Source organism: Ammospiza caudacuta, chromosome 1 (assembly GCF_027887145.1).
Source record: "Ammospiza caudacuta isolate bAmmCau1 chromosome 1, bAmmCau1.pri, whole genome shotgun sequence".
In the NCBI taxonomy this organism is placed as follows: Eukaryota; Metazoa; Chordata; class Aves; order Passeriformes; family Passerellidae; genus Ammospiza; species Ammospiza caudacuta.
The window spans coordinates 117,129,071-117,143,663 of NC_080593.1; the positions used below are offsets into that span (position 1 = coordinate 117,129,071).

Below are 14,593 nucleotides of genomic sequence, written 5' to 3' on the forward strand. Positions count from 1 at the left end.
TTTCAAAAGTATATATGTATGAAAAGGTAGCAAGAGAGAGAAAATGGATTCAAATAATTTTAAATTAGTACTGACAAAACCAGTTCTGATTAAATTAAGCTGGAAAATAAATGTGGAATGGTTACAGGTATGTTTGCTTTTGATAAAGTTTATAGTTAACTTTTGATAGAATAACTCCTAAGACATAATTCCCAAAGCTTGCTGGACAAAGCTCCTTTTATTGCCAATATGTACAAGGCACAAAATGTTCAGCATATGAATACCAAGATATACATACCACAAGTCTATCCAGCCTTTCCTTATTCAGGGCACCAATTGGTTTACTAAGGTCACGAAATGTTTCAGGCTTTGTCAGATCTTAAAAAAAAAAAACAGAACCAACTGCTTGGTTATAGACTCCAAGCATTCTACTAGACTTTAATGTACTCTAATCAATATTTAAAAACAAACCAAAACCCCCCAGCCTATCCAAGCAGCAACAAAGCAAACAAAAGCCAACACAGAACCCCTCCAGTAAGTTTCTCCCTCCCTACTAGCTGCAATCCCATAAAGTCTTACTGTAAATAGCTATTCATCTTCCTTCCAAGTATGAATAATCTCAAACCTCTTGCTGAAGAACTAATAGTTAATCTATGGGGCAGTTATTACAAGTAGTATCACCTAATCAAGGTACTGCTACCAAAGGAACAAAAGCAGCTGGTATCATCTTCTTCTACTCATTAACCACTCTGTCAGGCTACAGTTAAGTCCCACCATACAACTGGATTGAAGTGTTTGAGCAGGTGCTGATGAATACCACAAGCTTCCCCTATTCTGGTTCTTGCAGAGGGACACAATCTTCAAAAGGACAAAATCCCAACACAAACTGCACTAAGACCCTTAATCAAGGAGCCTATTCAGGCACAAGCCTTGTCAGCCTCTTGCATTCAATCTGCAATGCTAAGAATCATAAAAGAACACCTGGATTCTACACATTTCAGTGCATCTAACTTGTTAAAAAAAAAAAAAAAGTAATTTTACTGCCTCTTTTCCATTTATAAGAATCACAGTGTCACTGAATGCTCAGTACTACTGATCTGCAAAGCAAGCCAGCAGATGTTTGGTACATACTCTGTATCTGAGGAGTGCAGTACTTAACAGAAAAAGGTGAGATATTTTGTCCCCTAAGCTAAAGGAGAGGGGCCACAAGAAAACACTCAAGACCACTAATGCCAGGTTCATTTTGATGTAACATCAAGTCTATGCAGTGTAAATGCCCCCCCCCACATTCCAGGTTGGTCATGATGCAGTAAGGTGCTTTTCCATATACACATACCTAACACTGAACTAGAGTAGTCTGCTATGATCCAAGGAAATACAGGATACTGGGAGAGATCGTTGCAGCTTCTATCAGCCAGATTGTTGAGATGGAGAAGATACTGGTAATTTGATATATGTCCTCGCTGCCACTGCAACACATAACTTTCAGCTGTGTGCTCTGCAATATGATTTTCTGAAATAAAATAAAACATTAAGAGCTGGGAGGTTTGGAGTTTAGCCCCCAAGTTATACTGCAATTAATATTATGCAAGATACTGTAAAACAATTAAGGGCACAGTTTCTTAAAAGAACAAGTCAGAATTAACTGGCAACTTCGTGTTGCCACAGCTACCATACTCGACACATTTTTTAATATCTCTGCACATGGGTCTGAATTGCATTTGGCCAAAAAAAAATCATAAAGAAGGAGTGCTGAAACCAAACACAGTAAGAATGGATGAATATTTACATAGGAATGGAAAAATATTTGCAGACCATGAACATCTCTCAGCAAGCTGGTAACCTTTAGGATTTCAAATTTCTAGAAGCAGTTCTGCTTGAGTCAAGAAAAAAACTAAATATATTTTCCTACTGTAACCAAGGACACCCACTATCAGTAACTTGTGGAAAGAAGTCATGTATGTACATGAACAGGATTTAATTTCACATCCACTGAAACAGAGCAGATGAAAAGAAAATTGGCCCAAACTCAAAAAACTAAGAATTATGCACCTGGAGTTCTCTTTGAAGTATAGGCAGGAGTTCAATACATTCAAACTGCACTACCCTGCTTATTAGCTGTAATGTGAAGGTATGCTGCTGGAAAACTGGGTTATTTATTTACTTTTAAACTTTCTTCCATTGATTCTGTATACAGCACCTGGGCAAGTGCCTGAAATAGAACTGAAGGACGGCACCCATGGCATGATGGAAAGAAAGAAACTTGGATTAGATTATGGCAAGCCTCTATTTTAGCCTCTATTTCAGCATAGGATGGAAAGACATTTTCCCATCTTTCCTTCACTGGAAAGACATAGTCCAGTATTTCCTTCACTTTAGGACTTTAAATTCTAGTAAAGTGAAAAACATTAGCACATTCAAAGAGAGGCTCTTCTGCTGCCAGAGAGATACCGAGGTGCTAAAAACACTTCTAGGGAAAGGGCTCACCATTTTTTATTTCTAACCTCCAACATCATCATAATTTTCATCTACATCTTGAAATTTCACCTTAGAAAATTATCCAGAAAAAGTCTGAAGCAGGGTAACAGCATGCAGGTATTTTAACAACAGAGAAAATGATATCAGAATCTATTTCCTTTCCAAAGAAAAATATAAAATATTAAAACAGTTCTAAAATAAAGTTATCATTCCTTTGTGGTCTTTCCATTTTTCTTTGTGAAGCAGGAGGGAAATGTCAACTGATATTTAGGTGAATTCATTGAAACAGAACCAGAGTCCTGGTACAATAATAAAATAGCACAAAATTTACATAAACATTTTCAATATTGGCAGTAAATATGTATTTCAATGTTTCAAATTACAGAAAAACTCAGCCTTTTTCTCCCTTTTTTCTCCAGGACACACGCGTTTTAGGAAGTTTCTGTTTACAATATGCAAAAAAATAACCATCACTTTCTAGGAATTAATGTATACAAGATTTATTAGAAATGAGAACTCAACTGTTTCAGAACTGTAATTTTCATTAACCACTCCTAAGACTGAGAAAATTTCAGGTACTTTTGTGTAGACTGGAAATCGAACTATTACAGGAAGTTTCTCAACAGGGTTTTAACTGAGTCCTTGGGGGATCCACACACAAGCTAGTCTATATTTTTTCAGCAAAACACAATTTAGCTGAGTGGATCTTATTTATCCCTTACTTTGAAGACAGTATTTTGTGGGGTTTTTTGTTTCATTTGTTTGATTTTTGTTTTGTTTTGGTTTTTTTCTGAAGGGGGGAAAGGGGGATGTTAAATGACAGTGTATATCAAGTTGCAAATTAAAAAAAATTAGTTTTGCCTCAATAATGCCTCCTCAGCTTTCACACTCAGCTCTTCAAACACAACCAAAGTGGTGCCATTTCACAACATCATTCTGATCTTTGCTCACTTCTATTAAAAATTGTTACAGCCTATATATCTGTTTATTTTTCTCATTCTTCCCATGCACCAATAGAGCAAAATCCAGGCAAATTTCCCTTCCCAAGGTACTACACACTACATTAATAAATAAATACTCCAAACCTATATATTTTGCAATAAGGCGATAGACCTCATCTCGATCCTGACAGCTGTAGAATTTCAAGTAGATGTCAGAACATAGATCGTTTTCTGTGCAAAATACTTCAAGTCCCTGAAATGTTAAAGGGGGGGAAAACAAATGAGAGCAATCATTAACAAGCTGTAGTACTTGTAGTTTTTAACAGAATGTTCCAGTTACTAATAAGTCTCATAACTCTATACTGGGTAGCAGCTTTGCCCACAAAATCTAACATACTAAATTTTCTATTTCAAATCACAAGAGCATTCAGTTTACACTGAGCCAATAGGTTGTCTCTGTCTGGATTGATTAAGCCTAGGTAATAGGCATTTAATTCTTTGCATCATTCCATTCACTTAGGCAAAAAAAAAGTATATTTGGTTTAAATGTGTTTTGAGACAAAAAAATTCTACAAGATTGAAATTTCAGTGCTACTACTGAAAGCACACAACTGAGGTTTCACTGCAGAGCTCCTGACATTCCTCAGTCATGTACAGCAGGAATCATCACTTCACATTAGTCTCAATATGAAACAGTGACAAAACTTCCTCCATGAATCAATCCAGAGAAAATACACCAAGAGAGAGAAATCCATTCTGTCCCATGATAGGTGCTTGAGATAAATGGAATTAATTGCTCCCTAATGGTACTCCCTTCTCCTATGCTGACTGCTTATGAAAGAAGTTTCTCTCCTTGTCAGAATCCACTCTGTTTTCATCTTTTTGACAGTACAGGAAAAGGAAACACTTAAAAACACCGGAAAGGATCATTGAGTACTGTTGATCATTTAATACAGAGTTTAAGAACACATGGCTTTTACCTAATGCAGACTGTTACAGCTGGTCTCTTTAAGAAACCATATATACAGCAAGACAATAAAATAAAATAAATACTTGAGCTTACCAGTGGCATCAGCCCATGTCTTCTTTTATAGATGCGACGCACATTTTGCAGTGTAATTTGTACAACTGGTTTCTGTGGGGGGGAAGAAAAGAGGAGACATTCTAGTAGGTTTATGTTCTTCTACCTAACCCTCCTCAGAAAATCTGAAGTTTTTCTTGACTACAGATATTAGCAATATGAAAACAATATCCATCCACGTTATTGTAGCAGTGGAATAGTGATGCTAAGCAGTTATGTTAGAAAGAGGAAGCTTGTCTTTGCTGTTGGTTTTTGCCCGAGCAGCAGAGCAGTTTAGGAACAGGTAAGCAGCAGTGCATTATCCCGGGTCTGTCCCCAGTAGCAGCGCTCACGCACCAGAGGGGCACAACAGGACGGACTCTGTCAAAGGGAGCCATTGGGCTGCCGGGAAACCGTGCCAAGGCTGCCACCTGGCGCCTGGAACCAGAATGGCACCGTAATCCCCCTGAAACTCCTCCGCCTTGCTTGGACTTCCAGCACAGCCGAATCACAGAGTAATTCAGGTAGGAAGGGACCCTTAAAGGCTGCCGAGTCCAACCCCACTGCAGTGAGCAGGGACATCTTTAACTACACCAGGTTACTCTGAGTGTGGTCCCACCTAACCTTGAATATTTCCAGGGATGGGGCATCCACCACCTCTCTGGACAACCTGCGCCATTGTTTTACCACCCCCATTGTAAAAACCTTTATTTCCCTCTACCTAGTTAAAATCTAGCCTGTTCTAGTTTAAAACTCTTAACGTTGGCCTATAGCAAAAGGCCCTGCTATAAAGTCTGTCCCCCAAATTCCTACTCCTTTGTCAAAGATGTTTTCTCCAATCCCCTTTTCTCCAATCCCCTTTTCCCTTCTCTGTACTAGCTCCAAACATTCCTTCCTCTTGTCACAGACATTATCTCTCTAATTCAGTGTTCCTTTCAGAGCACTCAGAGCTTTCCCTTTATTTTCCCCATGTCTGAGTCCCCAGACTCCCTGAATCTTCTGCTTGTCTTTTCCTTGTCCTTAGGACACTCAAATCAGGCAGATTCCTTTCTTTTCCCACAGAGTACCAGTGGATGAGAGCACAAGAGTAATGCTCCAGCCCTCAGCCCTGGGGAGGGAACTGGCAGTTCAGCACTGGGATTAGAGGATGGGTCTAGCTTGGTACTTCATCCCCGCCCAGACTGTGCTCCACTAGCCTGTAGGACCAGTCATACCCAGCTGGAGCAGCACCAGGGCTGCTGATGTAATCTCACATGCTGACAAGTAAATTGGAAAAAAAAAAAAATTAATCTGAGAGTTAAAGTTTTCTGGTGATTGTGCTACTCCCATGTCCATATTAAAGTTATTTCACAGAATCATAGCTAAGTCAATGGCCAGCTGAGATGATCACTTCTGTTTCTATGACAAAGTTCCAAAGCAATAATCCATCTGGAACAGACACTCAGTTTTCCTCCAGAGAAAGAATGGTCAGTTTAATAGAAAACCTAGCTAAGAGCTCCCAAAGTAAACTACATGTATATAAAGCTCTCACTACGTTGGAAAGGTATCAGACTAAGATGGAGAAATTTATCTTAAATGAAATGTAACAAATAGTGATCTTCAAATATTAATAGAGCATGAGCAAAGGACATTTTGTGCTTTGTCAGTAGGAGGTAAACTTTAAGCAAGTTAGCACAGAATGAAGCCTCAGAGAGAGAGAGATACACTGAATGCAGCAGAGATCAAAGGAAAACTAATGACCTTCTAAAAATAACTGAAAATAGTTGCCTTGGAGATGTGCTCTAGGTGCATTTCAGAGAAAAAGTACAGAGAATTAAAACTGTCCACTAGCAGGGCAGCGTGCTCACATTGTAAGCAAGACCATCTATGAGGCACTTACAGGATATCCATTAAGAGGCTGGAAGTACAAGTTAGCATCACTAACGCACACATGCCCTGGATTAGTCACCAGTGGCGTCACCATTTCTGCTTTACACTCCATATGCAGCGTTTCAGAAATGCTTTGAAATCTACAAGTGAAGAAAAGGAGTAAGTTTACCTCCAGTTCTTACTTTGGTAGAGACACCCTTAAATTACTTAGAAAGGTTTTAGTCAGTTTATGGCCTTGGGACATCAGAATGGGGACTTCAGTAAGCCTATTTTACACAGGAATAAAGTTCTTTTTTGGGACCACCACCACCACTTTAACAGGCACTCCAGAAAGGAACACTGCTACATTCTGCTTCAGTCTCAGGGCAGTTGTCTTCTCTCGAACTATAGTTTTATTTGGCATATACTGGTGCCCAATTGCAACAAATTCATAGAGAAATGAAACATTTTTGAGACAAAGTAACACATTTATCTTCTCAACAGAGTTTCCTGCTGTACATTCCAGGTGCTTCAAAATACTAAGAAGCTAACTCTCTGAATAGAGAACTTAGACTAACTCAACCAGCCATCTAACTATCAGTGCAGTAGACTAATCAACCAACAAGATGAAAATGATTCCCAGTAGAAAGTGATTAGAAAAGTACCTGTATTTATCAAATGAAGTTCTAGCCAAGCGTGATTGTAATATAGCAGTTATCTGATGTGGAAGGAAAGAAAAGTTAATATGGTATCTGATTCAAATGCAATGAGAAGTTCATTATTAAACAGTGATATCACAATTTCATTATTAAGCAGGGATATTAGAAATAATCAGATACTCACCATGGCAGCTTGATCTCCCATTTTATCTAGACAAGAAGCCCTGTAAAGCTAAACAATCAGCATTAAGTGAAATTGCACAGAGATGTCCCACACAGCTCAGAAGTCAACAAAACAGGAGGGGTTTTAGCCTTCTTGGTGATGGCATACTAAAAGATCTATTACGATTTCTTTTTAAAGTAGGAAATATTTATTCACTTCTACTGCCACGTTACTACTTTGCTTAGCACCGCCCTGTACAATGAGAGCTAATATGAGACACTTACAACAGCTGTCAGAACTAGATGCTGTGTTGAAGTCCACATTTTAAAAATAGATAATCCAAGGTTTTCACCTTGAGTACAAATAAAATTCTACACTAAAAATCAAAAGATGCTGTGATGAACTATGCAGGGATATCAAATAGCCACATACCTGATGTAGAGTTTGTACAACATCTCCTACTTTCCAAGCAACATCCAGTTGGAATAAATGTTCTGTTCTACCCTAAAATTAAAAGTACATTTACTACTAATTAATTTCAAATATAACTCAGTGGAAAATAAAATTAAAGTAAAGAAAACTAAAGACCCCTAAATAATAAAACTCTAAAACCCAGTAAAATTATGCTATTAAAGATTGTATTATATGTCAAAAATTGCAAAAGCAGATGTTGATGTTTTTTCTTTACAAATATATCTTCCCTGGGGAAAGCTCTCTGTGCAGCGTTGTTTAATACAATACAGCACAACAGCTCTGAAGTGAATAAGTTAATGTAGTGCAAACATCAATAAATGAAAAGTAGTACCTGTTCTGCCTATTTTGACATCTATTTTAAACACATGCAAATACAGAACTAGCAAATGACATGTTACACATTTTAAACAGCTACTGTATTTCTTATAGATGAAAGACACCAGCCCATCAAATCTTTAAAGATTAGGCTCAAAAAGTTAGTCACTCTCATCTGCATAAGTAGTTTTGAGCTGAAAAGATCCCAAATCCAGTCACAGTCTATTTTGACTAGTCATTCACAAAAGCCTCACTAACACATCAACCAGCTTATGTGGCACACTCATTTTTCTTCTACAAAGTTTTCCCAACTTTCTTAAGAGTAATTTTATAGGAGACATTCCTGCTTTTACTTAAGTATATTAAAAGTATGTGTATGGATCAACTGGCACTAGCTTTACTCACAACTCATATTTAGCAAAGGTTGTTGAATACTTTCATGACCCCTGAATGCAGTATAAAACTGTATCAACATGTTTCTGTGGCATTTTGTGATTTCTCAGGCTAGACTTTCAAAAAAAGCAACAAAGTGATCAGTAAGACTAAAGCAAGACATCGGTCAGTAGATACAACTGGATTAATTTTAACTGAAGGAAGGAAGACATGAAAATCTAGGTGATCTTCAGGGTAATGTATGTGATCTGAGCTGAACTGACAGAAATGCAAGAGGAAAGCATACTTCAAAAAGCAAATGGAACTGGATTATAGGGAGACATTAAATTCAGTAGCAATTTAGATAAAAGCCCAGCAACATTTCACCCAGAGCATTGTTTTCCTTCATCACGAAAAAAACACAGCTCCCAGAAATCCTAGTGAATGGTCTACAAGTATTGCTTACAGCCAACAATGTGACAGTTTATGTGAGCAGTTTCTGTAGCTCTCCACCCATATTCAATGACAAGAGCTCAGTATTTTGTAATTGATCTGAAACAATCAAAGAAAGACATGGAAGATAAAAAGTATTACTCAATTCCAGCACTCAGTGACATGTGGAACTGGCAACAATTCAAGTACAAGATATCTAGCAGCAACAGAAAAAAAATCAGGAAAGATTGAAGGTGAATTAGATTTCTTGTTTTAAAATGCAGAGAAAAAACTGCACTTCAGCGGAGTAAATTGTGATGGTTAACTGTCAGAAATGTTTTAGCTGTGGATGAATCATAACGTAGAAGAAAATGAAGAGAAGAGCTTTTCAAACAACCCTTCTGATTCTTTCCTTTTCCACTTTGTTGGCAATGAGATAAGGTATTTGTCTGATACTTAATAAATCTTGTACATGTCTGCAAAACAGATCATAGAAGGACTAGAAGACAAAACAGGTTCAGCACATGAAGAATTATCAGAATAAAAAAAAAAAAAAAAGAAAAAAACCTTTTAAGTACTAGTTCAGAGGCAGATCTAATCACAAAACCAACCCAAAGCCCTTGTTGAGAGAACAGAGATCCTCTCTTGTCTCTTTGCTGTCCACTACAGTAATACGGATTTATAGACTCCATCATTCTTGAAGTTTCCTACTTAAACAAAAACATTGAGAAATATAATTCTATCTTTTTCAACTCTTGGCCAAAAAGTGAATTAACTCTGAAAAATAAAAGTTTTGCATTTGTGTCTTAACTAATCTCACAATTTAAGCAAAAAACCCTTACTTGTATGCCTTGAATCCTCCAGGCTCAGAATTGGAGCAGACCGACCCTATCAGCAGACAGCAGCGAGCAACAAGCTCCAATTTCTGCTGTGAGCAGCCTTACCCACCATTTCTTTGAGCTGAGAAACACTCAACTGGGAAGTATCAATTAACAATCTCTCATCTGAGCAGAAACTCAGCAATCTCAGTCTGAGCAGAACTGAGGAGATGCCACTTAGCCAGGATGCAGTGTCCACTGTACATGAGCACTCAGCTGACAGCTCTGACTGTTGAGCCCATAGAGCTGCACATCAAGATAAATAGCAAGTGTCAAGCCTGCAGCATGTCCTCCAAGAAGTATCAGAAAGCCATCACAGAAGAATTCAGACATGCTTTTTCAATATTTTTTTAAAAATACTTTTTTTGAAAGTTTCACTGTCATATTTCTCAAATGATAATTATTTTAACTCTTTCAGAAATGACAACATAAATCCTTACAAAACTCCAGTTTGCTAAAAGCGGTGAAAAAATATATACTTACTCTTACTGTTTTATAGGGTGCAATAACATTTCTTTCTTTAATGAGAAAAACCTGAAAGAATAACAGACATTACAGATTCACACCTTAAAAAATAATATAATTAATCAGAAGTACCGGTAAATATAAAGCTAAGAACACTGTTTAAGCAAGCAAAACACTGAGTTGTAATATCCTGCTTTAACTACCCCAAATAAACTGCAGGAAAACAATGAGCTTTTACATCAGCTAACTGTAAGGAGGGCAAGAGTCCAATTTTGTTCAGAGGCTTACTTATACAGTTGATTAGTGGGCTTTTATCCTAATCATATGATCTTCAAGGAGCTACATTCAGAGGGGCAGATCCTTCCCCTCTTTTAGTGGCTCAAGGTTCTGCCCAAACAGGAATTACTGCAGACTGGCAACACGCAACACACCCTGTGCAAACTTTCTCAAATGAATGCCTTTCTTCTGCTGCTAAACATTTCACTTCCAGCTCCAACCACAACGAACACCACATTTCCTCCCTCATCCAATACCATGCTTTTGAACAGTTTTATTTCTCTGGTGCTAGCCTCATCTCTGAGAACCTCTTTCCTCTCCAAAACCCACATAAAACTACTCTCCTTCTTCAGAACATTCTCACAACTCCTATAAAAAGACCTGACTGGTAGCACACTAATTTGTACGCTGTGCCTTACTATCCACTATCTAAAGGGCAACAAGCCAGAAATAAGTTATGGTTTTGCTGCCTGTAGAGAAGGCTCAAATCTGCTAAACCTCAGGCCTAAGCTCAGGACTGGTTCTGAACCAAACAAAATATACTGTACTGCTGTCCTGGGGTGACAACTGCATAACCTACTGTGTTCTACTCCGGGCCCAAGAAACTTGGATGATCACAGGTCCCTTCCCAGTGCCTCAGTTCCCTTCCTATAGGTAGCACACTGCCAGATTCATTCAGAATCCTTCTGGCTGCTGTATACAGCCTTCCCCCAGCTGACAATGGAACCAACCTTCAGTCCATGACTGCTCCAAGAAACATCCAGCTAGAACAAAGCAAGTGGCAGGCTTGGAAGCCCATAAACTCAGCATGCCTCTCTAAGTGCTACATTAAAAAACAATGGTAATTAGTGCCTTTCATCTGACATCATCATGTACAGACCTGAATCAGGACATGGGAGAATCAGAATGAGAAATCTGCTTCACATTCATTGCTCTTCTGCAGGATAACTACACTGAGTACTCTACATTACATAAGAAGTAGACACAACGGTTTGGTTTTCTTTACTTGTAAGCTGAGCAAAAACCTAAGCATACTGTAATAATTTCCTATCTTTGGAGGATTTGTCTCAGTTTTATCTCAAGAATAAATACTGAAATAATGCCAAATTATTACTCCCATTTACTATATTTTAAAGCCATTAGTTCTAAGTTGTCTGTTACATAAGGAAAAGCTGCTTATCCAGCTATGTACTAACAATTTTTTCTGATTCTAAAAGGCAAAGATGTTTAAGATTTTCCAAGTATTCCCTATGTGTGGTTTCCTACAAGGCCAAACTTCTACTTAAAAAACCCATATTTTTAATTACATCATGATCTGTCATAATTACAACTAGGGAACTACTGGATACTTGGAAGTCCATATGCGCTTTATACAAAATACCAGCATTTATGATGCCATCCAAGTACTTCAGAACATTTCCTCAGAGATAGGAAGATGCCTGGCAAGCTACAAATGGAGGAGTGAGATGTGCTAACCACACTTGCCATCTTAAAACTTAATTCCTCTTTCCTATAAGATGTTTCTTACAATCCCTTGTTCTTCTGGCTTGTTACAAGAGTAATGATGTATGGTGGAAGCATTGCCTGGAGGAGTTAGAAATACGTTTTTAGAAATCACTCAGTACATAGAAAACCTGCCAACTCAAAAAATAGATTACACAGTATTTTTCACAGAAGCAGTTTCAAAATGAAATTAAATATACTGGTTACTACGACACAAACCACAAACTTCTCTGGCGTAGACAGTATTAAATGCTTGAGTTTGTTTTTGACTGCACATAACTTAGCAAGGCTATCAATTTTGGGCATTGGTAAAGACAGCTTTTAGAAATAAACAAGAATATTTAAAATTGTATTCCCTGCCTCAACTCGGTTCTATCCTGAAAGGAACACATGAACTTTTTTTTTTTTACTTTTTTTTTTCTTTTAACTTTTACAGCTTTGGAACACTTATCAACTGAAATTTACCAAAATTTAAAGTGCATCCCCTTGGTAAACTCTAAGAATGAATACATGCACAACCACAACTCTTGACTGAAACTTTAAGACAATATTTCAGGACACCTTCTGAAAACTATTTGGTGGACACAGCACAGTCAAGAGTTTTCACAAAGCTGAACTGCATGGACCAAGATAGCTTTGCCATTACCCCAAAATGCTGCAGAAAGTAGATGAAAGAAGTGTAAAAAAAATCAAACTAAAGATGATCAATAAAGTTTTATTACAGTCTATTCTTCTTTTTCATTCAATTCTAAGGTTTCCCAAAGCTCCATTATAAAATGCACAGGGCAAAAATGTTCTGTTTATTGAATTAATGACTAAATTAAGTCATTAACAGTTTGCAATTTCCAGCATCAACAGTTTCACATTAATGCTAAGTTTTTGACACTAATTAGTTTGGTTTTCAGTTAACTTCCCACTCTTAGATTATAGCTTTGAGGAAAAATACCATTAAGGAACACAAGCTTGCTCATTTATGTAACCTCACCCATTTATACATCACGAATCTATTATATGCATGTCTTACCTGGCTACATACAACAGAAATCCCTCCAGGTGTATTCCTAAAATGTAAATAAGATATTTGAAATTATGGGAATTTGGGCTTTAAAGGAAGTTAAATACATACAGTATTCCAGATTTACCTACCTTGTGAAAGGGTTATTTACTTCATTATCTTCTGGAGCTTTTATACTACTGCAATCCCGCAATGGTATCTGCACCAAGTCATAAAAATACATCGTGTTTCTTAAAAGCTTTTTAAAGAGAATCTTTAGTTACCAAGAAATATAAGTTTGCACTGCTTACCTTGATAATAGGCTGGATATTGTCATCTGGTTCAAAAATAATTGACTTAGAACAGATTTTTAGGGAGCCTCTGAATTTTCTAAAAGGAACAATAAAAACAAAAAAAGTTGTGCATATGTTCAAGACACATGAGTCTAGAATGACTCCAAAAAGTGAAGGTATGTAAGAGTTTTGTACCTTTCATCTTTGCAATCTTTATTTATAATATGATTAGCTGTGTGCTGTTCAAAGTAATATTCTTCCAGGTTCAGAAGAAGCAGCGAAAACCTACAAATAAAAAATAAAAAAAATAAAAATCTTTTATTCTAAGAGAAAATACCATAACAGTTAGTGCTCTTGAAAAACATTTCAGGTGTTCGGAAAGTTTTCTCTGATCTCTCTGCTGCATCCCACACCCCAATAATGAATTAATTTAACTTTTTAAAATAACAACCTATATGGAAATTGTGTACATGTGAAGAAGATCAACAAATTCTCTTCCAACACATATAAAGTTAGATATTTGATTCTGATGTCTTAGATGGAAACTATTCTAATATACCCAGGCTTTCTGCTTTAGCTCTGATGAATGTATGCCAGGTAAAATATGCAATGACACAAAAAGGTAGGGCAGGAACTAATTACTTAGAACAGATGGAATTAGATTGTTTTGAAGCAAAGCTAAATTAAACTGGTCTAAAATGTTAAGTGAAAACACTGGCACAGATTTTACATGAGTGAGTCACTCAATGGATGCCCTCTGAGGAAGCATTACCTTCCTCACCAACCACATTTTGTACTTCCTCCACACCTCTGTTCAGTCCTCAGGAAGCCTTTTCATGGACTAATGTGATTAACAACAAACCTCAACAACAACAAAAAAAATAGGAAACTGAAGTCTTTGAAAATATTTAATTGCAGGATCATAGTAATGCCAGTGTTGGTACCAAGCAAATGCAAATAGGCCAGATTAGGGGGAACATGGAAATGCTTTCTCTACCAACTTAAGTAAAACCACTGCAAGTGATCAAAACTCAACAATTTTCTAACAGGGTGAACACAGTCACTGAGTGTTTTAGCTGTAGAGAATGCCTGTGGATACTGGCACAGCAGGAGGAGCAAAAACAACCTCAGTTGGAAGTACAACTTGTTTGTGTGAATTGCTGATCTGATCTGCACAAGTACTTAGTATTTATTTACACCCACATTTTGAGCTTTTTGTACTTCATTCATGATATGCTTCACTAGAAATGCCTGTGAAAACACTAATAAACACTGAGTGTCCCCAGAGCAGTATTCAAACAGCAGTAAATATGTCAGGAGTTCACAAAATGAACCGAGTGAATCGAACAGCCTGTTCATTAAAAAAGCAGATTTCACAATGGAAAAAATAACAGTATTGAAAATATATCTTGTGTACTTAAAGACTGTGTTGTGGTTGTTATCTTAAACAGAACATAACAACA

At 37.2% G+C, this 14,593-nt stretch overlaps 1 protein-coding gene across 3 annotated transcripts in view; it reads right to left on the reverse strand.

Annotated features, from left to right (window-relative positions):
* NSMAF (neutral sphingomyelinase activation associated factor) overlaps nt 1-14,593 on the reverse strand; it is a 38,701-nt gene that overhangs the window by 15,601 nt on the left and 8,507 nt on the right. Inside the window, exons 2-14 of one of the 3 annotated variants that reach the window (XM_058820150.1) lie at nt 13,326-13,415; nt 13,149-13,227; nt 12,990-13,057; nt 12,868-12,904; nt 10,083-10,133; nt 7,561-7,632; nt 7,150-7,197; nt 6,972-7,024; nt 6,338-6,467; nt 4,462-4,533; nt 3,543-3,651; nt 1,316-1,492; nt 278-357 (exon numbers count right to left, since the gene is read on the reverse strand). In XM_058820150.1, coding sequence (XP_058676133.1) covers nt 278-357; nt 1,316-1,492; nt 3,543-3,651; nt 4,462-4,533; nt 6,338-6,467; nt 6,972-7,024; nt 7,150-7,197; nt 7,561-7,632; nt 10,083-10,133; nt 12,868-12,904; nt 12,990-13,057; nt 13,149-13,227; nt 13,326-13,415 — 1,066 coding nt within the window. Of the gene's footprint in view, nt 1-277; nt 358-1,315; nt 1,493-3,542; nt 3,652-4,461; nt 4,534-6,337; nt 6,468-6,971; nt 7,025-7,149; nt 7,198-7,560; nt 7,633-8,755; nt 8,842-10,082; nt 10,134-12,867; nt 12,905-12,989; nt 13,058-13,148; nt 13,228-13,325; nt 13,416-14,593 lie in introns of those variants that run through there. The other 2 variants (XM_058820159.1, XM_058820167.1) reach the window with 2 other exon arrangements.